At 35.7% G+C, this 27,431-nt stretch overlaps 1 protein-coding gene across 10 annotated transcripts in view; it reads left to right on the top strand.

The window, feature by feature from the left end:
• Window positions 1-4,588: 4,588 nt before the first annotated feature.
• Window positions 4,589-27,431, top strand: part of LOC125668138 (microtubule-associated serine/threonine-protein kinase 2-like) — a 51,525-nt gene continuing 28,682 nt past the window's right edge. For 4 of the 10 annotated variants that reach the window (XM_056163839.1, XM_056163835.1, XM_056163838.1 and 1 more), the window contains exons 1-6: window positions 4,589-6,112; window positions 6,669-6,786; window positions 17,550-17,772; window positions 19,580-19,665; window positions 20,446-20,474; window positions 21,220-21,296. In XM_056163839.1, coding sequence (XP_056019814.1) covers window positions 5,172-6,112; window positions 6,669-6,786; window positions 17,550-17,772; window positions 19,580-19,665; window positions 20,446-20,474; window positions 21,220-21,296 — 1,474 coding nt within the window. In that variant the 5' untranslated portion in view covers window positions 4,589-5,171. Of the gene's footprint in view, window positions 6,113-6,668; window positions 6,787-7,986; window positions 13,883-17,549; window positions 17,773-19,579; window positions 19,666-20,445; window positions 20,475-21,219; window positions 21,297-27,431 lie in introns of those variants that run through there. The other 6 variants (XM_056163840.1, XM_056163837.1, XM_056163836.1 and 3 more) reach the window with 3 other exon arrangements.

The following is a 27,431-nucleotide window of genomic DNA, read 5'->3' as shown; positions in this document are numbered from 1 at the left end:
AAGATTTCCTTTATATATTTCCATGTACAACTTTGGTCCCCTATTGTGGCATCACCCTATCCCTGGGGGTTATGATTGTAACAAACGTAAAACTTCGCCATGTCAAGAAGCTTTCCTGTAAATTTCAGCTCTTCTGGTCCAGTGGTTCTTGAGAAGATTCTTAAATGACCATACCCTATTTTTGCACTTTTTGTGATTATCTCAACTTTTAAGGGGAAATGACCCTTCATTTTGGGGGGGGGGGGGGGACTTGAATCCCCTTCACTCAAGGGTGATTTGTACCAAGTTTGGTTGAAATTGGTCCATTAGTTCTGGAGAAGACGATTTTCCAATATATCAGCATGTAAAACTTTGATTCCCTATTACAGTCCCACCCTACCCCTACCCCCGGGGGGGGGGCATGATCGGAACTTGAACCTACTTTATACCAAGAAACTTTCAGGTAAATCTCCACTTTTATGGCCGAGTGGTTCTTGAAAAGACTTTCAAACTTTCAAAGATTTTTCCTATATATTTGCATTTTATAAACTTGATTCCTATTGTAACCCCACCCTACCCCTGGGGGTGATTATTGTAACAAACTTGAATCTTCACTATGTCAAGAAGCTTTCCTGTAAATTTCAGCATTATTATGAAGAACTGGAAGGCCTTTTCCAAAATTATTTCATGATCTTCAGAGTAGTAGTTCTGACTCCGGGGCGGTGTCAAACCCATATAGTGATTTAAACACGTGTTGTTTCTCTTTCCTGATATAATGTAAAAACTAAATGTATGTTTAGATAAAGCAGAAAGGTATGTGCCAAAGTTGTGAATTTTGCAACCCCCCGGGGTTCTGACCTGTGTTAGATATCGTTTATCTGAACACCCTCACCTGTCCCAAACCCTACAGTGCAATTTGACGAAATGGACTTTTTCTTCAAAGAAATTTATAAAGCACGAATTTTAATAGATATACAGTCTGTTAGAACGCGCCACAATGCAGGCTTTAATCTAGTGTAAACACTGTTTGTTGATATTGTACATGTATATAATAGAAGCGTAACTTGTATTACCACGCTCATATTATTAAATTTTATATTATGCTAAAACAAAACGTAATATACATTCGATTTTTTGCATCCCCTTTCTTATACCCTTCAGGGGCGGATACAGGAATTGCGGTTACGAGGGACGCCTCTAGAAATCAAAGGATTTTGTCATTTATTTCTCCGAGAGTGGAAGAAATTATTGCTTCTTTTATCGTCTAGTACGCTTTTTTTAAACAAGATACACGATTTACCTTAAATTTGAAAAAAAAAAATGGGGGGGGGGGAGGGAGGGGGCGCCCCCTTAAGTCCGCCACTGCTCTTTCCTATGAGGGACAGGAAAGACCGAATGTAAATGCCCCCACCCCACCCTGGTTTTCTCCCGTGAGGATCCGGGTTAGAATAGCTTCTCGTAAGAGGCGACTAAATGGGGGTGGTCCTTCGGACACAGGTATCTAAATTTTAATCAATATATTATAGAAAAAAAGAAGATAGGAAAGGCCGAATGTAATTTATTTTGAATAAGGTCTGTGTACAAGGTCCTAACAGAAATCATGATATAAAATTCATTTTCATATTACCATTATCCATCGTTTTCTCATGGTTTTACAATACTGCATAGCTCCAACCATATTTGAGGGTTTCCTCTTGATAAATGAAAAAAAATCTATCCTGGTAAATCCAGGTAAATTTCAACCCTAAGCAGCCATAGGATAATCATCTTGGTATTCGAAGAAATGGTCCATAAATAACATCTCCAAAACTTCGAAATTTCGAGATGATCATCTTGAAAATAAGAAAAAAAATCTCGAATTTTGGACATAATATTAAGTTGAGATATATCAAATATGTTGTTACCATACATGTACATGCATATGTGATGTTACTCTAAACAACATATTGTTTTCCTTCACGAATCAGCGCGCCGAGCCAAAGTGAAAATTTTCTATAAAGAACTAGGGACAGTTTCTACAGTCATTTGGCCCAGAAAATAGATGATTTCAGTAGGAGTCCCAAAATCTGGCATTCAAATAAGGAATATATAAGCAAATTCATATGGCGATTGAATGGATACGATCTCATGTGTACAGGTCTGTCCGGTCTGATTTTTTTTTAAAAACCCCTATATTTAGATCTGTAGACACCCACGATGACCAGCGCGCACAAAGTACTGTAAACAAGTACGTTGGAAAATGGTAAGGTGGTGGGGGGGGGGGGGGGGGGGAGGGGCAAATCGAGAAATTTAACGTATTCCATGTTACATGTAAATGGCTGGGGGAGGGGTTCACATTTTCGTATTGAATATGTTTTAAAATGCGCATTGAATATAATTGGTAAGAAATTATGCCTAATATAACCGCGGAGATGAAAACCACGAACCGGAAAATGGTGGATGGGTTATGACAAACAACAATTGCTCATTCGGTAACACTTTACAAATTAGCTGTCCCCAAAAACAAAGACTGGTAAATACCGGTTGGTTTTTAAACACAAATATTTCAAGACAAATATGAAAGCAAACATTGTTTTACTTATACGAGAAATTTAAATTTTAACTACGAGATCTTTTTTGTAATGTACGGTATTCGTTCCCTTCTAGATAATCGGCTTTCGTAGGAAACTGATATATATCATATTATGCCAATCAAGGGTCCTCAGGGGGGGGGGGGGGTGTACAGGTTAACAAGCAATTAATTATAACAATATATGACAGATTGTTCATTCTGGTACCAAAACATAAGCTTATGATTAAATTGCATAATTATATCAAATCCCATTACCGGATAATCAAGTGTGTGTGTGTGTGTGTGTGTGTGTGTGTGTGTGTGTGTGTAATTTCACCTACATTTGGGGGTTTTGATTACATGTATTCGTGTCAACAACACCTCGATAAATATCAATTTTTCTTTCTTATGAAAATCCCTTTGGTTTGAAACTATAGAAAAAGCACACCAAGTTTGTAAAGTATAATGTGTGCATGAAAATTATCTTAAAATCATGGTAATACAGCTTTATTCCGGGCTCATGTTATTTTACATCAAAAGCAAACATTTTCTTCTAGCTCCTAAAAAAATAAACCGCAGTATTTATTATCACCAAGAACAAACAATACTGCTTACAGCAAATGTCAATTGATACAAATATCGTTATCACAGCTCATCAGCTCATTAGCAATCATTATCGTTATTTAATATATAATCTTTCAAGAAAATATATATGTGTGCACAAGTCATATAGTCAAATATCATTAAATGATGTTTATTTGACTCAAAAGAGAGAGAGAGAGAGAGAGAGAGAGAGAGAGAGAGAGAGACTTATTGACCAATCAAGGACCCCGACCCCGGAATTAACAAACAGAAGTATGATTAAAAATATTATTTCACATAGAAAGTCATACATATGACGTTTCCAAGACCAATACGACATAAAATTTGATCCACCACCCCTATTCTTTAATGCGCAAAACAAAATTCATAAGAATTATTTCATAAAGATTCGCGGATTCTATTTCTATGAGTAATATTGCTCTTTAAATTAATCATGTTAATCAAACTCTTTCAAAACGTTTTACATATACATTTAGGCCTTATCCTGCAGTCCAGTGGCAGGTCCAGAAAATGTTCAAGTAGGGTTGCGACCCAAGAAGTTTGTATCCTTTCCACCTAAGAAAGGGGTGGGGTGGTGAGACCCCCCCCCCCTCCAAGACATAAAATGACCTTTAAAAAAGCAACCTTAAGGTGTGACACACACACCCAGTGGCGGATTTAAGAGGGGGGGGGGGGGGGAGGAGCTGACGCCCCCCCCCCCTGAAATTTTCAAATTTAAGGTAAATCGTGGTATCTTGTTTAGAAAAATTATGTACTAAACGACAAAAGAAGCAATAATTTCTTCCACTCCTGGAGAAATAAATAACATAATCTATTGCTTTCTTGAAATACTTTATTGGGAGAGCTTAATTTTTTCCAAAAACCCTTAAAATTTCCGTCATTTTTATTAATTTCACCTTATAAAAAATGATAGAAAATAAGTACAAATGACTAAATAGGAGACATATTTCAAGCTCTATAAAACCTGCAAAATCCAGGAGCTTCCGGGGCCTTCGCACCCTGGATCCCCAACTGGGCTTTCGCCCTGGACCCACTGGGGGCCTCAAGGCGGCCCCCGCCTCATAAAGTGGCGCCCCCCCCCCCCCCCCGTAACCACAATTCCTTGATCCGCCCCTGCCCCCCACCTTTATCATGTTTTAAAAATCTGCCAGACTGTACATAGCCTCTTATTCAAAAGTTTAATAAAAGCGCAAAATGATACTAAGGATTAAAAAGTTGATACAATAAACACGAATTACGAATTTTCAGGGAATATGTCATCATATTTTTGTTTTGCCCATTCAAAAAAAAGGGGGGGGGGGCAGGGGTCATATGGACCCAAACGGCGTACTCCATGTTCAATTTGTTCTTGTCGTTTGGGTGACATAAATTTTGTGCTGAGAACGTAAACATAGCTTCTGTCCTCGCCTGCGGATATCGAATAATGTTCATATTTTCGCGCGCTAAAACCGGAAATATTGCAATCGCTCTATATTATTGAGCGGTTAGGGAACAGGAAGCGACACGGGACTGTTGCAACCAATGGTTTGTGTGAATTTGGTAGGCATATCTCCTCGTGGAGACCTACAACTTAATGCTAGATATGCCGGGCATTCGAAATACATCTCTTCTTGATTGTTATCTAGAGAAAAAGGAAAATTCAAGCACGTCGAAATGATTTGGCCATTGAAAAGTGTGTCATGGCCGTCAAAACAATCCGATACACGAGGATAATGGATTAAATGGAACTGTCTGACTCACCAAAACCAGAGTGATGGTTGATAACACATATAGAGTTTTGTGTGAATTTTATCATTTAAGTTGGGCTTAACGAATTTCTGAATATTTGTAGAGGAGCATTGTGAATATTTTCTTGATGTGTGTAGCCTGGATATGAAATCATGTTGGAGTGGATTAATAAAGGATGTGTGCTTGAGGTCAGAAACAGGAATTTGAGCTAAGTGTTTGTAACATTGAGTAACCCTGTTATTCATAGGTGGCATTGTTTTCTAAAAATGCTGTCTATTCAACCGCAGTTTTCTGGAATTAGTCTTTTACTATGACATCCAAGAGGTCTCTGTTTTTTTTGGAGGGTAAGGGTAAACGACCCACCCAGTCCAAGGGAGGTAAACCACCATCAGGGCCGGCAGGAGTGGTCAAAGAGAGGGAGGCACCTGTTAAGTCACCACTGGCTGAAAAAAACCGAAAGCCGAAATTAAGAGTGAAAATTATTGACAAAACAGCTGATACACATCAATACTCTTCCAATGAAGGGGCTTCATTTGTCCCTCAAGGACATTCCTTTAGATCTGAACTGAAAGTAGAAATTGCTAATTCTAAAGAGGGAAATCCTCATGCCGTCAGTTCCAAAGATGTATGTGTACAGGTAGTAGAACCCGTGAAAAGACTGAGCGTTGATTCTCCCAGCAGTGGGAATTCGGACAGTTGTGACAGACGTCCAGTCTTCCGACTTGGAGGAGATAGTGAGTCTGCAGATGAACATCATTCGGACAACAATATTAGCCCCTCTATTATGAAAGACCCAACTTGTAAGGGAGATTACGTTTCACCACCTGTCAATATTTCAGCCAATTCCACACAGAAAGCGACGGAAGATGCATCATTTTCTTCTTCGGGATTCTCACCTTGTAGTACTTCAGCTAGTTTCAAGAGTTTTGATGGAAGAAATCGAATCGATGATTTCAGCGATGACAGCGATTGTCCAAGACTTCGTGAAAGCATTGATCTTAGTGATGATGCAGAAGTCGCAAGTATCACAGTACCTCTAAACCGACAGCTGCGAGTGGTGACATCCCTGGAACCAAATTACACCCCCAAGAGGAAGAAGTCAGCCTCACCAGTCAATTCCGAGGCGCAGACAGGCGGAGAGCTTATTCGCAGATTATCCCATCATTTAATGTTTGTGGATTATCTGCGGAAGCGGGGGCTTTCATCGTGTCTCAATCATTTTCCTCCGGACATGACCATTGATAATTTTCGGTAAGATCTGTTAATACATATGGATAGTAAGAGTTAATAAACTTAGATTTTGATTTAATTTATGTACAGAGGTGTTCAAACCTAATCTATGAGGCAGAATTTCATAATACATAAGCGTGTCAAATAGAAAGTGTGGTTTGTCTAATGGCAATTGAAACATTAGGTTTTAATATGCCATTCATACAATTGAAATTTTTGATACTAGTGCCTTATTAGCAACTTTTTTCCAACAATATTAATTGTTTACCAGATTTTCTAACTAATTTGTTTATATAGTAGTGGGTTTGTACAAAAAATGAATATATTAATGTTGAATTTCACCAATGACATCTCTATTTTAAAGATTTTGGGTGGTGGGACAAAAATCTAGTAGGTTCTACAAAAACTTAATGTCCTGCAGAACCTCATCTCTGGAATCGCAATTAATTGAATGCGGAATTTTCGTGAATTTATGGAGTATGATTAAATATTGTGGAGTAGTGACAAACTTGTGTCTGGTCTTCATCTTATGCATGCTTTGTAAAACATATACATGGATGTTGGATTTTGATTGTAGAAACCTTAACAATGAAGAACTAAAAGAAACATACAAAATCGAGAGTTCCTCCCTGCGAGAGAGATTGATGCATGCAATTGTACAGGCCACCCGAGAAGAAATGGACACTGATAATGAGGTAAATATATATACATGTATTTCCTTAACATTTTGATCCAAGCATGAATTTAGATCTCCGATAAGCTGGTGAAAACCTCTTTGTGTGTTAAAGTTGTACGTTGTATTGCAGAGTTGTCGAAAATTTTAAATCGCTGTTGACATTTGGTCTGATATAGTTACCAGTGATAGTTCTGTGAGACCAGACAAAGTTTTGTCAGACCAAAAACCTGTATCATGTACTGCACAAAAAAAGAAAAAGAACTGCCAAAATGCCTTTTATAGTTTTGTAATTAATGCGTCTCCCATTCATATCCAACCAAACTCGGTCAGTTTTCCAACCATCTTAAAACTCGCAAACTCCACTCCATCATAATTTTCAAGGGGTCCAGGTTCAGCCATTTTTCTTTCCTTACCAGGTTGTTTGTCTTACATCATGTCAGTTTTTTTCCTTATAGTATTGAGACATCACCAGTTGTAGGTGAAGTACCACAAATTTAGACCTATACTTTGTACTCGGGGTCGAAGCAGTGAGGGATCTTTATCTTGCCAACACCTGCTGCAACACGGGACCTCCATAGGTCATATTCGAATATTTATGATTTCCAATTCTAAATGCTGAGCATTTGTTGTCGAAGGTTATATATATTTTACATGTTAGGTTTGACACAGCCATGGCATGAGCAGAGCTCAAACTCACGATCTCCCGGTTACGTAGCGAACGCTCTTAGTTTACCAATGAACTATCATGGCTGGTCTTTTCTTACTGGGTAGAGAACCTTAAATTTGATTGACCATATGACCAAGCTGTTAGTATGACCTTTACCTGTGCACCCCGATTCAAAGCTTTGGAAATAATTGGATCATGTCCGATATTTTAAAACGGTCATTTGAACCGATGTTTTCTAGAGAGTTATTGGTCCAGAGAATGTTACTGGTCTTGATAACTGGTTTTGCATCCTATTGTAGATCAATGGCTTTTTGTTCTGATGCATTATTTAATGTTTTATAAAGTGCAATGATTTAAAAAGCTGATGCTAATGGATATTTCATAAGGTCATAAGGCTTAAAGTTTCTATATAGCAAAACGAAATTGATTAATGTTTAATATTATGGGTTCAGGTTCTTGTAGTCATATATATATATATAATTAGAGGTTCTGTGGAAGGTGAAACGCCAGGAATCACATTCATTTCATCAGTGTATATATAATTAGAGGTTCTGTGGAAGGTGAAACGCCAGGAATCACATTCATTTCATCAGTGTATTGTACAGATGTCATCAAGACTGAGACACAATTTTATAGTACATGTATGTAGATATGGAGAGAGAGAAGAAAGAGAGAGGGGAAATGCAACACATAAAAAGTCTTGTCTGGGGAGAATGTTAATATATTATAGAAGTTCATGGAATCGTCAGCACATATCTAGACAGAATGTCAATATTTACTTTGGGTAAGAAGTCTGACATTTGTTAATGTAAACAAATCTTTTTTCAACGAGTTTTCCGAGTAATAGGTAAATTGTGGTTTGCGGTATACAGGTCCCATTTATGCATTTAAGTAGAAAAGGAAAATAGATGAGAGGCATAGAAGATTGAGATGATGAAATGAGACTGTTCGGATTTAATGTACAACATATTGACCATATAAATTGATTTTTCTCTACAATACTGCTGAGTACTGCAGCTTTATGACAGAAGACACCATTTCATGTGGCAGGTTTATGAGGCCAAAACACACAGCTGAAACAGCATGTATAGAGAATTCATAAAAACCTAGACAGATCAACCTAAAATGAATTGCATCGATGACTTCTTTTGCGTGAAGGAAATTCAGTTCAAAGGTTGTATCTTTAATTATTAAAAGGATGAAATCCCAATCAGAAACGCCCCCCTCCCCCCCAAATAAGAATAAAGTGCTAAGAAATTGATAAACAGACCATGTTAGCTGACACTCACAGTTTATGAAAGTGCCAAGCCAGTAAGGACAATACTAGTAGATTTTAAAAGAAATAGCAAAACAAAAAACAAAAACAAAATGAATCTACGATGTAAATACATTTGAACTACGCTGAATGATGTGTATTTTCCGATTCTAAATAATGTTTGGCACATTTTCATCCTATTCTAAAAATGCTAAAGGCCCTGGCTCAATTCCCAACAGTCTTAGCATATATAGTCCAGTGGATTAGAAAATGTAGTGTTCGAAATTGGTTTAAAACTTAGTATAGACCACGGGTCTATGCCAAAACAAGATGACATAGACCTCATCGAATTGGCATAGACCGCAAAATTGAAAAAAACAACAACACAAATTTAAAACATTGTTATTTACTTCTAATGAACTTAGAAAGCATATTTTCTTTCCATTTCCATTTAACAATGTTCTCCTTTCCTCATAACGTTTATCAGACGTTGACTTTTGGGTTAACTCTATTGCTTTAAACCTAGAAAATCGGCATAGACAATATGATCTATCCCAATTACAATTGGCATAGACCGCTGTCATTTGACATATAGACTCGGTCTATCAGTCTGTGGTTAATTTCGAACACTGAATGTATAATGGCATCTCATAAAGAATGAGGAGAAGATGGAAGAATAAAATAAATATCATTAGACTTGTGTGGATTGTTTCTAACTACATTCTGTTTTCACATTGGATAGTATGTACTTGAAAGCACTTGTGCAAACAATTATCTTGAAATATAAATCTACTTCAATGTCGGATTATGAGACAGTTATTTTTAAATTGATATCCCGGACATTCGTCATGATATTTTATTTTACAATATTCTACAGATGATGAATGATGAGCACTGCGACTTTGAAATATTATCATATTTCAGAATATATATTATATTAACCATGTTTCAAAATGTGAAGAGAATTTGATATGCTAAATTTTGATAGCTGAGCGATGGAACCTAAAGAACATAGAAGGGTTATGTACATTTAGTCAGACGTAATATGTAACACAGATCTTGGTGATGGAAAAACGTCTCTATTTGTTTGGATTTCTCACAATTTTCATGAGACAAGGTGTGGCAAGATATTTATTGGTAATTTTCCTACAGTACATATGCATGTACTCCCAAGATAAGGTTTAATCAGTATAGAAGACGGCCTTTGAAGGCTTTTCATTTTAGTCCATTGAAGGACACATTCCACAACACATTGCACAATGAGAAGAGGAGGTCAGAAGAAAAGAGATGTCTTGTTTGGTCTGAATTGACAATGAACTTTTGATCATCCCCGGAGGTGCATGGTTTTAATACTAAGTGTGGAGGATTAGACTGTTGTTTACTGGTGATCTAATCAGTGACCTTGACCTTGGCATCTATTGAATGAGGATCCCAGCTAAAGCTTGAATTGCTAGATAAACAAATTTCCTTAACCTTGAACACAGCAGTTCAGATTGTCAATGACCTGAGCTAACTTGATCAACAGGTGTTGTTCTGTGAAGGGGGACTTGATGAAGTGGATTGTTTGTGTGCAGGTCTTAGTGTTGCATATATATATATAAGGATGGCTAAACGATCACACACAAGTGCAAAACTTCATCGATGTAATTGTTGGCCCCACAAAAAAAAAAAAAAAAAAATCCATTGTATTTATAAATTGTTGGCTCCATAAAAAATATCCATTGTATCTAATGTAATTGCTAGCGGACAGTCACATTCATATGTCTGACATGCATGTGAGCAGTGGAGTGAATGCTCTTGTGATGTGCTCAAGGAAATAATAGAGGATCTATTCAGTGCCTTGTAGTTGGATATACATGAAATTTATTCCACGAGTAAGACAGGATTTTTCTCTCTCTCTATTTTGACGAATGTGAAGAGGGAAAATATATTAAAAAATTCTGTCTTACTTGTGAAATAAATTTCATATCCAACAACAAAGCATTAAATTTTCTGTTTATTACATTTCCTTTGGTTTTAGAACATGTTTATTTCAAATATTAAAGAATTTATTGTAATACACAACATGACATCACAATCAGTTATTCAATGGATAAATTTCACCGTTGAAAAATGTAATAAATATATATGTGTGTGTTTAAAGTTTTCCTTTTGAATTAGCTCTTTAATGACTCCAGTTATAAGTACAGTCATTTATTAGATTCCAATTTAAGCTCTACGTCATTGAGAGCTTTAATAATAATTTAAAAACCCTCTATTCATTCATTTACAGTTTACGTATTTGTAAGTGGGCCATTATTTCTATCTATGCGTTTTATAGGTGTTGGGGACTTGGGAATAGGATGTGTCGTGAGTCATTATTCTGACTTTGAAGGTTCTTTCATAATTGTACAGGAGTTCAGCTATACCATTCTCTCTAAGTATCGCTTGAAAAAAAAAAAATCATTGTTTATGTGCACCGTGATGGTACCCTGTTGTTCTAAATGTCATTAAACAGTACATCGTGGGACAAACATTGCAAGCAAATTGGATGCACTTGGTATTGATTTTGGAAGAGAATTGTTAAAGTAGACGACTGTCTCTTTAATGGTTGTCTAAATGTGTATTGCCAGTGTCTGTAATGATTGTCCATGTATGACACCGCTTCTGATTAATAAAGAAGTCATAAAGGAAACTGCAGCTCTGAGGTCAAACTGTAAAGTAGGTGCCCATAGATAACCAATAAAACCCGTCACTGAGTCAGAGAGATCTACAGTAGAACACTGCCCCCAAATGTCTATGTTAGGAGTCACACAGAAAAACAATGCAATGATGCATGTCATCTAAGCTGTGGCTTTGACAATTTATATATATGCAAACTATTTTTTTTACTTTTGAAATCAGTAATGGGAACATTTCCATTAACCTATTTTTAACTTAATTGTTTTTGGTTCCATTCTAAACATGGATGCATTTGAAGTTTTATTGCCTATAGTTGCCACCATTGACCAGAAAAAAAAAATTCCATTTCAATGCGTGTTATGTTTAATCCTTCCAAACCCTAAATACTGATTTTATAAAAGTTGCCAGACATTCAGGTGTGTGTCACTGAATATATACCTACCGAACAACTGTATGCTTTATTGGATTTTACCTTCTTCACTGGGGAAACTTCTACAGACGAGAGAGGCTTCCATGACACATGAAATAATTTCCGGCAGGTGTAACACCGAAAGATAAGTAGGCCAGGTTTTGACATGCAGTGTGTATTCATTTAATATGCAGTACTAATCTACCGATGGACCTACAAGTACTCAACATACATGCAGGGTTTCATTCTAATCTGAAAGATGTTTTCATAATATGTGGATCCTGGAGGACATCTGCTGTATGATTTTGGCACCTAAGTATGGTTTTTTTTCTTCAGTGTAAATGCTGTACAGACTGCAAAAGCTTGGTTTTACCACGTTACATGTGTGTGTAGATATTTTTTATGGTACACATCTGATTCACTTTGTTTATACTGTGTGTACTTGTGTTGTATCATCCCCCCAGGAAATCTATATACCATCAGCTGTGACGTCAGATGTTCTCTGTAGAAGTACAAAAATCTGCACACCTGGTCACTGGGCAACTGCATATTGAATATCGTTAGTCAACGGAATAATCAAATGAATGGAGACTGCCTTTTTAAGCAGTTGTGATTGTAAGATTTAATAGATGTGAATCATTTTTCTCTCTCTCCATAATGGGACAGCTACAGACCTGGTCAGTGATTGTAATTTGGTCTGATGTTTCCCTAGCTAGCCTATGAATTTACTCTATTATATCAATACACTGACACTTGTTTGAGGACAACAGACTGGGCTTGATTTCCCAATTGATGGCTCTTGCAGATGTGGAAAATCTCCAGACCTTCAATTTTGATTTCGCTAATGGATCATCAATATTAAGACTTGGTCTGTCATTGGAGTGAACATCAGATCAATTAATTTGAATAGCAACTTTTGTATGCATTAACTTTGCTACTTGTGATGTGGTAATAGAACAGATATAACAAAAGGGAGATAGGAAGGATATGACATCCTATCCCTGTGTGTGCAGAAAGATATATTTTTCTCACTAGATACAGGAAATGACCTAAGAGAAATGCATTTTATGGTTGGTGAATGTGCACAGGCTTCTTTCATACAGTGATATTCATGCAAGATATTCGTGAATTGATTTGCTTTAATGTTTATTACAACTCATTAGCACTCGTTCTTGATGGGTTTCGTAAGCAGTGGATTATTATGAGTAAATGATATACTTTTTGAATTCTGACATTTCGAGGAAGACAATTTATTGAATGTTCATTATGGTTGATGGGAATTGAACAATCTATGTTGCTCATGAAAATTGCTGAAGAGAAGAAACAAATTCCGTACATTTTACAGGTCTTAAAACTCGCAAACAAAAGTGTGGATAACAATTGACGAGCCATTCTCTTTTGCCAGTAAAAACAAAATGTTTACATACCAACAGTGGTTTATCCATCCTTTGATGAGGTATACAAAAAAGCCAGTTGGCTACTTGAGGAAACATTAATAGTGTGTGGGATCCTGAAATATGTCAAAAGATGCCAAGGTTTGTATTCTTTCTACACGGAAAGACAGTGGAACCTGAAGTCAAAAGGTGTTAGAAGATGGCCTTTGTTTCTTCTCATTAGCACTTTGTGGGAACTGAAGTTAAAGCACAGGAGTGTGTATGTCATTTACACTTAACAAATTGGCTGAGGATGTAAAAGATGCAGCATTAAATTTGGAAAGCAATTTGAAGTCTTGCAACCCATGTGTGAAAACCAATTTGTTTTCGAAAAAATGACGTGGAATGGATGTTTACACCTTTAAGATTGAAACATCAATAAATATGGATGGAGCATAACAACATGCAAGATTTCATTTGTGGCTGTGGACATAAAAGTTAGAAGAAAGTTTTGTCTTCGACATGAATCCAGCTACCAATGAAGAACCAGAAATCAGGGATGATAAATCAGCTGTAGGCTGCTCAGATATGGCTGGGGTGAAAACTGATATGTCTGGAGCAAGAAGAGATCTGCCACCTTTAAGAATTGAAGTTCCTGGGGTCATCACAAGACGAAGGGGATGTGTGCCACTGAGAGTTCGGATTTCTTCCTCCTCTGACCTAGATTTTGACCCGGGTTATACCAGAAGTGTATGTATATCAAGATCCAATCCTTCTTAGTTTTTTCTATAACTAGTATTCATTTTTGTTTTGCAGAAGAAAGAGCTATTTTTTCCCTTGGGTTACAGTTGTCATAATTATGATGAATAATATACAGATATGCAATTAGTCATAATATCATGGCCTCGAAAGGTTCAAAGGTGTTTTTGGATCTTGAAATATTTTAGTATAAAATATTTACAATGTGTACATGAGTTTATAATTCTGAATAGCAAATTTAAAACTAAGTAGCAAAACAAAATTGTAAAGCTTCTGAAGATTTGAAATGAAAGTGCTAAAGCTTAATTAAACATATTCTTGTCCCCTCCCTCTCTTTCTGTATATACAATAAAAATATCACAAAGCTGATTGCAATATACTCGATTAGTTTCTTTAATTCTCCTATTTTTATTATACTTGTGTAGATATTTCGATGTTTAAGTTTCTGGAGTGTATTATTGATGATGCATATACTGGGTGTGTGTGTGTGGAAGGGGGGGGGGGATAACTGATCATGTATACATTTTATATATATCCTCTTATGGGTATATTTTAATGATAAACAGATCTGAGATAATTAATATGAAAGATTTTTGTCTTTGACAATCTCATTAATGGGAAATTTTATTTTTTTAAGGCCATAAACTTGAAAAAACTTTCCTTAAATGAAGATGACATTGTAGTCTATTAAAATAACCCCAGCTTTAATTTAAAACACTGACCTGGCTTAAAAAAAAATTCATTTTAAAATTCACGATTGCCATCCAGAAAATATTGAGTGTTTGGTTTCTGTGACCTTGGTACACCTCTGTAGTTATTTCCCCTTGTGTCTGCACTTATTGAGCTACAGGTCATTCAGGGTAGTCTAATATAATGTTATATATGTATCCTTGCCAATTGAATAGTATTTTTGAAGTGTATAATAATCCATTTTGAGTATGCTGCACTTATTTTCCCCGACTTGAAAAATGTCCTGGTTTTTTGACAACGTTTCTCCGGTGTCGAGGGTTCAAGTGACGTACTCCTTGTAACTTGAAAAGATTTCTTTTTTACTTTGTCATAATTCAAAAAAGTAACATTGGGAAATTTATCCTTTTGATTGTTAGTGCATACTTATGAACCTTGTGATAAGGAAATTATTCATCTCAGTTTGGTGTTCAGCAGAATATGATCCATAAGACCATTTTCTACAAGTTGTACAGTACATATACCATGAGTCATGGCAAGAGAGAGAGAGAGAGAGAGAGCATATTTTCTTGATTTTGAAGGTTGAAGCAGTAAATAATGTTATTCAGAATCAGTTACAAACATTTAAACCGCATCAATACTCAGTTTTTCCTGTAGATTCGAGAGGGAATACCAGGTACCCAGACTTCTACTGGGCCATAAAAACTTGTAGTTGTAAATGCCTTAGGACTACTTTAACTCAACCACAAAGTCATATCTGCATTTGTTTACAAGTAGTAATGGGTGTACAATGTAAATTTATTTTTCTGCTATCAAAAATGTAAACAAATGTAGACTTCTAGAATTAGAAGTGCAGAGAATTTGAAAAATAATGTAAGCTTGCATATTTGGTCTGCTTTACCACTCAAAGACCCTTGACTAGGCATATTTCAGTCATTAGCCTTATTAACCTGTGAATACTCTGCATCCACCACAGAAGTATATAGATCCACCCAAAGGTCAGAAACAGTTTTCTGTTTGTTATACATATATAAACAGAAAGTTCTGACACTCCTTGAAACATTTGTGGTGATGAGAAAGGTTGCAGTTATTGAACTGTTGTTTACATCTCAAGAAAATGTAGGATGACTGGATTGTTTTTGCTCAGTGTTCATGTATACTTCATGATTTTAGTTAATAAGGGAAGGAATTCTCACTCATTCAATATCTAAGTATATTTTAATTACATGCAATGATCTAGAGGAAAATGCAGACAAAATGTAAACAAAAAATATATTGAACTGGAATGTTGCATTGTTTGACATGGTATATATACTGTTGAACTTTGATATCTTGAACATTGATATTTCGAATACTATGGATATGTCGAAGTGAGTTGGAAGTCCAAACTACTTTTTCTTGATGTATAATCTTGAACCCTTGGATGCCTTGAATTTTTTCTTGTCCCCATTGAGTTTGAGAAAATTAGGTTTGACTATCTCTCTTTCTATATATGTCTCTTTCTAAATGTGTGTGTATTGTGTAGAATGTAGTTTGTGAAATCCCATGAATTCGTGGTAGATCACAGTATTAAGCACTAGTAAGGGGTTCACAGTATTAAGCATTAGTAAGGGGTTCACAGTAAGCATTAGTAAGGGGTTCACAGTAAGCATTAGTAAGGGGTTTACAGTAAGCATTAGTAAGGGGTTCACAGTAAGCATTAGTAAGGGGTTCACAGTAAGCATTGGTAAGGAGTTCATCCTTTCAGTGAGAGCAAGATAAGTATTGTGATCTATGGGGCTACACTAGGATGTTTACATTGATGTATTTAGCAGTCGCTGATCAAGCTGACTCATCACATGATCTTATCGGAGCAGCATTGAACAGAGTTATCTGTCTTGGTATGATGTATTGCAGAGTTGCTGAGTCTATAATGAACAATATGGGAAAACCAATGGATTTTCTTGTGACAAAGAATTTTATAGAAAGTAAAAGTTTATATATGTTTCGAGTTCTGTAGTTCCGGGCATGGATTTTTCACCAGTGAGTGCATTGAGCAAATTTCTTTGCCAGTTGTCATGGAGATTTGCTAAATAAGACTATATGTGCTTTCATTTGTGGTCCTCTTTGATAATTCCAATATTGAATACATACAATAGAATTGACTTGCTATTGAAGTTTTTTACTTGTTGAAGGGCAGTAAAATCAAGCATTTATAGCAAATATTGATCTGTATCATACAACTTGCATGTGAAATTTGAATTTAAATTCTATAATCCCAGAGCGTGGGATAGATATTTTGTTGTAGATTAAGCATTTCCTTCAGTTGGCCTTGAATTTTCTAAGCTCTTCTGTGCGACAAAACTAGATCATTCTCAATGACCCAACATTTAAATCTGATGAGAAATACTAAAAAGACTTGTTTGTGACAGTCTCTCTAACTTGGTTGATTTCCAAGCTGACCTCACCGTGTCTGGGTAAATAGACTAAATATGCAGGCACAATATTATATTATGTGTATGATAATGTATCTGGATAGGAGTTGTGAGACATCGCATGTTAATTAAAAGTTTATTACCCGGGATTGCCAGCAGGAAGTGATTTATAAGCAGTAGAAGCTGGTATTGTGAATGCCAGATTTATAATAGATTAAGCTTATATAGTGTGCATGTACTATTAGATAAATTACACAGTGGAGGTCTGTTGTTCTGGAATAATGTTCCCTTGTCAGATTGCTTTTTATTCCATGTTAATTACTTTCACATGTAGATGAAAGAGGTCAAAATGACAAGACCTGCATGCAGTGACATAACTTCCTTACTCTTTAATTTTGGCACAATGAATGCTTATAAAACTATGGAAAGTATTAAAGAAAGAGAATTCCCTGGTCTTTAAATGTGTGTTGTAGCCAAAATGAATTTCTGGTTGAAAGCTATGGAAAATGACTGAGGAGAGAATTAAATTTGGATGGAATATTTTAGTACATATTTAGTTTATGTTTCAGTCTGATGGCTGCCTCACCTCTCCTAGTCCCTTGTCTCCCAGCGTGCGACGCAGCCTTGATGAATTTCCCTTGGGTCGACCAGGAAGTATCCGACGTCTACAGCGGACGTTGTCGGAGGATTCGCGACGACGTAGAGAGAGTCTACCCAGCACTCCGATCAGCCTCCCTACCAATATTGGCAGCATAAACAGTCACTCAGGACTGGGACACAGTAAGTGTACACCACTACTGGTGGAAGGAATTTACAAAAATGTGCCGGAAAATGTCCTTCAAACCATACATTCGAATTTGCATCACTGGGATGGCTATAACCTGCTTGATCCATATTAGGTGGGGTAAAAATGAGCTGGTAAATGTACAATTTAGAAAATAAAGTTGAGTTTTTTAATTTCAGTAGATATACATGTACATGTAAGCCTATTGAGCCCTCCAAGAAATTGATTAAAGTTGCACGTGAGAAGGTGTGCATAGGGTACATCTATTTATAAACCAACATGTTATATGGAAGTTTAACCTTCGTACACACGTCAGTAGCTCAATGGACTGAGTGATGAGGTTTATATTGGTATAACAGAGCTAGTGCATTCTGTGATATTAGTAAATGGCATAGGTCACAAGGTCATAGGTCATAAGGTCATAGACAAAATGCTGAGTGAAGCAGTAAACTAGCACCTGTATCATAAACAATATTGCACCATTTGTTTTAAATGAATGCCCCATTGGTGAAAATGGTATTGGTATCTGAGATTCTGACAATATAATGCCACATATTGACATTAACTGTCCATGTATACAGTTACATCAGAGAACACGAAACACGCTAGCTATTATATTAACCTGTTTGCTAGTCAACAAACAAGGTCAATATATATCACATGAAATATGAAAGATTTAATCACAATTCTGTTTGAAACTCAGGCTGTGGTAGCTGAATATTTAATCTCGCTGCATTTTTTTCATCATCATTTGTGTGATTTTCCACAGAAGATTATATTGATTTTCATGGGAAACCTGAAATGTCATTGTACCAACTTAGAGAAGATAGATTGGATCCAATATACAATTATTGTAAAAGTCTTGCCTCTCTCGATCTCTTGTTATGTTGATTTATTTTTCATGTAATATGGTATTTCACTGTTGACAAGTTTGGTATATTCTAACAGAAGGAGGATGAATTCAAGCTTACTGTAGAATAATAAGACATTAATTAATAGAACAGTTTAATCATTGTTAACCATAGACAATTGTATGTCGCAGACAAAAATAAGACCTTAATCACCCAGTGATTGTGTTGATAAAAAGAGTACGATATTTTATGATAGGTGTACCTGCAGTTATTATGAATAGGAAATTGTAGAAACATGTTTGCTGGCCTCTGGAACAGAGAGCACATTTCATTGATCAAATTTTAAGATAATATAAGGGGAAAATTGTATTTTCACCTATGATTACTCATTTCTTTTCTTTAATAGATTAATACTCATATAGTAGAGCAAGATTTGCAGAAAAACAACAAACAAACTGAGGTGCTTTATATTATTACAAGCGACATGAACATAGAGGTTGTTTTACACAAATTGTTTTGGCAAGGTCAAACCTCTCCTCAAATTGTGATGCCCAGCATCATGCAGAAAGATTAGGGTATCTTATAACTCAGAGGGAAAGGGTTAATAAGCACAGGAAATGGTGAATAATTGATAAAAGCGCACTTTTCATAATTTTGCTATTTACTCACGTCTTGAACAGAATGTTGACCTGAGCATATACATTTATGTAACAGGTGCTTAAATTGATAACACAAATTATGCAGGGAAAATTGAAAATCTGGGATTGCCCAGATGTAAGGTTGAAATTCTGGCAATATAACCACTGGGATATTGACTATATTGGACATACATTAAGTAACGGTAGTTGTTTCTTCACAGTCTCTGGACTAAAGCTGTGATGCGCCAGCATGAAGCGTGCTGAATTTCTATGTTACGTTATCCTACTGTAGTGGAAATTGATTGCATTTGCAGGTGTAGGGGCTCTTATAGAACCAAATCTTGTCAGGATGAAGAATTCCATTTTAGGACAGTCGGCACCCTCTCTCACGGCAGGCCTGGTAAGTTAACCTTGATCGCTGGCTATGTTTGTTAATTTTGATCGCTGGCTATGTTTAAGAGGGATGTTTATTTTCATAGACAATTTGATTTCCTGCCAGTTGTGATATCAATAAAAATTAAAGGTAATTACTACATTGAAAGATAGGTAGAATCATTTTCTGAGTCTTTATACCAATAAGAAAAAAATCTTCTAATCAGTGTATTGGTCTCAGGATGCCCTGCAGATGAAATAGTGTACAATCAGTTCATCTTTGGCAATCCTAGTGAGTAGAATTCACTGCCGTGTAGAAAAAAATCTGACTTCTTCTAGAACATGCAGAACTTGACCCAGTGAATTGTCTTCACCAACACAGGATCACTACTGTGGCTTTTCTGGGGGAGGAAAGATCACATGGCATCATGAAAAATACTGTTCACTGTGTGTGCCCTACTGCCATTGTCCAGTGAAATGTCTAGGAAGTAATCAAGCAGGGCAATTTTGTTTTGGTGTGGTTGAATTATGATGGCACTTTGAAGTGGATGATGTAGGGTCTGAGATGTCCTGCCAGAATAATTACATATTTCAAAATGTCAGTCCATGGAAACATTTGGTCTTCCAGGAGCAGGTACTCGGAATATTGTTTTCTATGCCTGGAGTTATTTATTTATAAATCAAACCGACAACAAGTGGCAGGACATTCTTTAAAGCTTGCTTTCTGAAGTAAAAATGGGGAGGGAATTCAGACCTTGATGTGCCCATTTTTTAAATTAAAATTAGCAATGTTTTCTTCACTTTTCAGAAGGATCCAAGTTTTGGAAGACGATCAAGGTAAAAAAAAATTCATAAATTTTTTAAAATACCAGTCACCAAGTATGTGTGGGGGACAGAAATGCAATATAAAGACAATTTCGATATTTTAGATGTAAATGGTTAAAAAAAAAAGTAGATTTATATTTATCACAAAATGTGAATTTAGTCTATTAAATATGTAAAGTATATGCAAGCTTACAGATAGTTGAGTAAATTAAAAGACGTCCTCTAATGAGAAGTGTATAAAGGTCAAGAGACTAGAACGTGTTGTGACCGCTAACCAGATGTTTAATGATTCTGTGGGGTCATTGCTTTCACAGATCAATACCATGTACGTGGGGATGAAGGACTCTTACAGCCATCATAAATTGCCTTTTTTCTAATTTTTCTTGTAAAGAGTAGACGAAAATTGGCGTGCAAGGAAAAAAAAAGGGATAATTAGGCAAAGCTGTTAGATGTTTTAATATATTTAGGATTATGTGAAAATGCATCTCTCTTTGGGGAAAACTTGTTAATGGAATTCTCGTCTCTGTCTAGACCAAAGAGTGTAAAACAAACAAGTTATCAAGTACACATCACAATGTTTTCTTCTGAAAAAGGAATTCTTAATGGAATGAATAATTACATATGTAGACGGAACACATGGGCAACTGATAAAAAAAAAGTGTACAACAGCTGTATAGAAAGTCGGGGCAAACTGAAATGACACTACGCATGCAGTATATTAAATTGCAATTCTTCATCTTGAATTATTATTTTTCAGTCGAATTCGTAAATCCATTGTGGGTCCCAATACCTCCCCAATACTTCCCCAAAGATGTCCCTCTCCACAACTGCATGGTAAGTTTCATCTTGTACTTGTAACAGATTAAAGGACACATCTCATGTTTTTAAACTTTTTAATTTTTTCAGCAAAATTAATTCATTTCATGCCTAAAACTACTTTACATGTGTTTTAAATGAAACAGTTTGCGTAGTTTTCGAATTTGAAAGCGATGAAATTCAAATCTTGCGATATGCATATTTTCTTCGATATTTTACGCGCCATTATCTGTGACGTCATATGCGACCTCGAGCGAGAAGATTTGAAAACAGTTGATAGCCATTTCATAAACAGATTAGATTTAATTGACAAACAAACAATTATCACATTAACAGCTTGTAAATAACACTGCATTAGGGTGTTTTGTGCCGTTTAAGCGTGTACTTGCTGTCAGTAGAGAGGATTTGGACTGTGTTTTTTTCAATTTTCGAAGGAAGGTATGAGGGACAAGCCGTGAATATTTTTTGTCGGCACAACGACTTTGCCATAAAAACTCCCAGTAGAATTTGTCCCTGTACTTTTCCAAACAAGCACTTGGACAAAGACGTAGATAAACTGCAAGAAAATTGTTCTGTCGAAGCTACGCACTGTTACATATAGGCCTACGGCATATGCTTTCCGTTCTGCTCTCGAATTCAATACACACTCGCACCAACTGACCTTCACCTTGTAACAACATAGGCAGAACTTTGTTAGCAGTGTCTACCAACTGGTAGTTTTAAAAAGGAAATTTAAAGATAATTGAACTTTCAATTATCTATAAAAAAATATAATATTTCCCGACTTTTGAATTGAATTATAATTAATGCTTTCATTTTTTTTTTTAAGAAAAGCGTACGTGTTTACAACAACAGCACGCCGCGCTCCCACTTCGTAAGTAACAACGTGTTGATAACAAAAAATAATTATTAGGCCTAATAAAATTGCTTTAATAAAATAATTTAAAAGTATTGTGATTTTCACAATAAGTTTGATCATTATTATTTTTTTTTTCCCGAAATGCACCCGTGACATGACAGTAGGCCTAGTTGTCAATGATACATAATCGTATCATAATTTAGGCCTATCTAACTTCTCCAAAAATAAATTTAATAATTATTGCACTGTTTATTTTAGAAAAGCAAAAACGCTAATTACAGTTGTTTACAGAAATGGCATTACCAAATTGTGTTTGGACAGTGATCCCATGTATACATGTAAATATTATTTACTCGCAAATTTATGCAGATTTCATACTCGCTTTTCTCTCACTGGTGGCTAAAAGATATAAGACTCGGGAAATTTGTCAACATCGAAATAAATGTTATCCATGGTAAATAAATTAGGCCCCTAAAACCCGAGTTTTTAAAAATATCTAACACTACTTTTACAACAAGTTGATCGACGAAGGTCGCATATGACGTCACTGTACCACGTGACTACCTATCTAATTAACTAGGCTTTTTGAAATCGGGGCTTAGATTTAAGTCCGTATTGTGGCTAATTATCGCAATACTTCAGCGAACGAACTATTACAATTAATTTCTATAAGCATAAGGAAGACAAAATGCATATAATTCTGTATACTTTGAAAACACGAGATGTGTCCTTTAAGCTGTCTATTAATTTGATCATCACCAGTGGCCTGGGATGTTTGCTTTGTACCCTGCCTTCAAGAAATTTAGTTTTATCCATTTTGCAGGTTTACCTTATAACAAAGTCAACTTGTAATTTGCAATTTTTTGTGTTTTTAACCTCGTTTTGTTTTTATAAGTTTGAAAAATTTAACCTACTTAGCCCATGAGTTTGCATTGTTTTGCTCCAGGCTTTGTATTTGTTGTGTACATTCCTTGTGACAATGCTGTGGACTCATTTGAATTAATTGGGGATGGGTAACTTTTGTTGATTCCCAAGTTTTTTACATTTTCATGGGGATGTATGTGGATCGAGTTTCCTTACATTGAAATTGTTGTGTATATTCATTCTTTCATGAAATGGAGAACAATGGGACGCCCTTTCAAAATCTTTTATAGAAATGAAAATGATGAATAGTTGGATGAGGAGTTATATTGGAATTATGTTGTCCATCCATCTGTAGATGGATTGGTTCCTAGTCCCAAATTTCCTTTTCACATGAATTTGCCATACTTCATGCCTTGTGATGGATGGGGGTGATCCCTATTGATTTTTACTAGAACAAACTGGACACTGATATCAGGAAACAGTTTCCAGGTCTTAGTGATTTCTCTTTTTACCTGGAGTTCCCAAACTTTACACATTGACCAGCCATGGAATGAGGACAAGCCCTATCGATTTCGGGTTGAAAAGAAAGTCAAGAGAGCTGGACTCAATATCTAGGAAAATGGTTTCTTGGCCAATAGTGTAAGGGATTTTCCTTTTCAATTGGGAGTCATCAAACTTCACACAAAGACATGGGATTAGGATAATCCCTATCGACTTTGGGATCAGAGGCTCAGAGGTCAAATGTACTGGACACTGATATAGGAAAATGCTTTACATGCCCTTAAGTGATCTCCCTTTTCACTTGAAACCACCAAACTTCATACACACACTGTCACTCGCTATATGGGATGAGGAAGAATGCTATGAAAGGTCAAATGTAAACAAAATGGACTCTGAGACTGGAAAATGGTCTCTGGGTCACAAGGGGTTTACTCTTTGAACTGGTTTTACAAATAATTGTCAAACAAGCATTCTATATTCTTTACCATCCAACTAGGACAGTTTTTATTTTCTTACAAATAATTGTCAAACAAGCATTCTATATTCTTTACCATCCAACTAGGACAGTTTTTATTTTCAATTTGTTTAAAAAAAAAAATTCAAATAATTTATATTGTAGCATATTATTTCATGTTATATCAAATTGATAAAATAAATTTTAAGGATGTCTATTACAGCTTATAAGGAAGGATTATTAACATCTGAACAAAAACCTCTGTGAAATCTAGAAATTTAAACACCACTTGTTACACTTGATTCCGAGGTAACCAGCAAAGCAGCAAAACTTAAAATGGCAAGAAACATTTTACTGATTTACTTGTCCATTTATGGTTCATTAGGAAGTTATTATGTGTTATCCATCCATAATTCTATATGTGTTATCCCTCCTTAATTCTATATGTGTTATCCCTCCTTAATTCTATATGTGTTATCCATCCTTAATTCTAACTGGCCCCCCAAAATGATGGATCATTTTCTATTAATTTCTGTGCAGAAAATATTGATATTTGATTTATGAATGGCAGAGGGTAATGAATAATGAAAATCAATAGAATTAATTGTGACTATACATTACCTGATTTCTGTACCTCAGAATCCCAACATTTGTAAATACAATTAAAATCAGGAAGGATCATGGTCCAGATTTTCATATTTGATTAACTTTGGCTTAAATGTATTTTGTTGATTAACATTGTTTCTACAAGTTGAGACATTCTTCACATTCTTCATGTAGGAGAATATTAAGGTTAATGTATGTGCTATGCAAAAAACGTTTTGAAGTAAGAAGTGACAAATGACTGATGCCGTGAGTTCGTGACTCGTTTTGAATATAAATATAATATGAGGATTGTCTGTAACATTGTATACTAATGTGCAGCTGAGCCATATGATGTAGAATCTGACTTGAAATTCTCATTTCCTGCATAGGAATATGCATGCCCAATTTTATAATCTTGTTAGAGATCGAGATCAATCATTATTCTCTTCTTTAACTGAGAATGATGGCATTAGATGCTTAAGCCTTTGTTTATTCCTTTCATTCCAGTACATGATTAAATGTTGAGATTTGTAAACAAAGTAGGTGATTAAGATTCAAGATGTAGAAAGTAATATAGATGCACTTTACATGGATGCTACTATCGTATGAATGTGTTATAACATGGAGTGGCAGTCTAAATGGAGTGACATTCCTCGTTGGCGATTGTTCAGGACAATTTGAGGTTGTGCAGGAGTAAAGCTTGCAATCCAATAAGTAGGAACATTAAACCCACAGCATAGTAAGGATGACCGAGATTTACTGCTAATGCAGTCTGATGAATACGATTCAGTAAAAATTAAACAACTTTATTATCGAAGCATGCATAGTATTATTCATTGTACATGTCAGCATGTGTAATTTAGATATTACAGGGATAAAAGAGGAGAGGGGTATGTAAATAGAAATGATTTATTAATCAGGAAAGACAGAAATGAAGTTTGAATGCATGTGAATAGGTTTTTTTGTGAATACAGTTTCCTTGTGTTAACAATTGTGAAAGTTCTGTAGCAGTTGGGATAGCCGAGTATTGATTGCATTTTTGTTTGTAAAATTGTGCGCTTTTATAAATTTTAATAAGTATTGGAAATGTTATGATACAGAATTAGGATAACAAAACAGAATATCTGGTTTTCCCCATCTAGTGTTACAACAACCGATGACACTTTACACATGTAATAAATGAGGTATTGCTCAATTAATCACCATTGTTACAGGCCCACGGATTAAACACATGATTGTTTTGTGAACAGAGACTGAAAAAAGGATGAAAATGTATGAATCTCACTTCAGTTATATTTAGAAAATTAATTAGGAGTAATGTCTGATTCTCCAGGCTAATTTACTGTACAACAGGAAAACTATTTGTCACCACGACATGCAACCAAAACAACGAGAAAAAAAGAAACCTGTCTATTAGTGTATTGTATATTGACGTCCTGCCATCAAATTGTCCCAAATGTGACTGAAATCAATTGTAATTGAGAAACATTTGTGAATTCTGGTTGTGCAATGTGTCTGCAGGCAAGTTTGTTAGGCTGGGAGAATTAATTCTTATTTTAGATATTGTTGTCATTACAGTGGAGATAGTCATGTGTAGATGAGCTCTTTGTTTAACATGTTCACTCATTGTTTTAATTTCTAAAGTACGTCACCAGGAATTATGAATGGAATTAATTAGAAATTCAGACTTGTGGTTGAGCTAAACGTGTTCATTGAAAGTCCACATGGTACTTTATTTTATGAAAACTTGTGTGACTTTCCGTTTGTGGGCTGGAGTAACCAAGTACAAGGAAAGGTCACTGTGATTTAAATGGGAAGTTTTGATATTGACCACACATTTTAATTCGGGAAAACTTACCATATTTAGTTTTGGGTTTGATGTTAGATGAAGTACTGTGAGGCAATACAGATCTTTTCTACAACCTCTGTAGAGGACAGTATCACTTTTATGTTTGTCAAGTGCTGATATAATTATAGTACCCTTGTGGAGCAATACCAGTAAGTGGATTTGGTTCCTCGTTTTCAAGGAAGGAATTCCACGATAAAGAAATCAGAGCTGTATAGGTTGGAGATCTATGTGTCACACTGTGAAAGGGAGGAATTTTTTTATTTTCCTATGTGACAATAATGTGTTGTTTATTAGAACTGAATTACTTTTTTGTTGTAAGCTGGATCTTTTGAGCAGTTGCATTTTGTGGAGTACAGTCACTTGTGATCAGGAGAATGTGATACATGCTGATAAACGTGTGTGGTTTTATGCATCTATAATGGTATCTTGGATTACGTATTGATCTGTCTACTATCTTCAGGATAATCGTCTCCCTTTTTCCCCCTCTGTTGGGTTGTGTGTCTTATTGCAAACTGTAACGGAACACAACAGGATCTTTTCTTTGATGATCTGTGAATAATTTCTTAATAAATGCCGGGATTGCCTGACAATTCTTTGCTGTGAAAACTCAGCTGGTGCTGAAATTGGCTTGCTAGAAATTGGAGAAAAGCTTTTTACAATTGAATCATGTTTGAAAGTGGAATAACTTTAGATACTATCATGAGGTAGATAAAGGCAAACATCTTTCGGATGGATATTACTTATTTTGAGATCACTTTTGCTAATGATGGAAAGTTGTGATGTTGAATTAACAGGGTGTGTGCTGGCTGCACATCATCATTAAACCATTCTTGTCACTGCATCAGCTGGGAAACACAGTATTGATGTGCTGATGTATATATTTTTAATGAAATTATAGTGAACCCGAGGATTGGTGAATACAACTGCTTTTCTCCCGTGGAGTGTGTATTGATTAGTGAGAGAAAGTGAAGGGAGCATTTCTGTATTGTGACAAAAAGAATTCACTGCGGTGGCTCTCATCAAGCTTTGGAGGCTGTCAAG

This window comes from Ostrea edulis, chromosome 4 (genome assembly GCF_947568905.1).
Source record: "Ostrea edulis chromosome 4, xbOstEdul1.1, whole genome shotgun sequence".
Classification (NCBI taxonomy): domain Eukaryota; kingdom Metazoa; phylum Mollusca; class Bivalvia; order Ostreida; family Ostreidae; genus Ostrea; species Ostrea edulis.
Note: the sequence above shows the minus strand (reverse complement) of the source record. Positions and strands in the feature narration are given on the sequence as shown.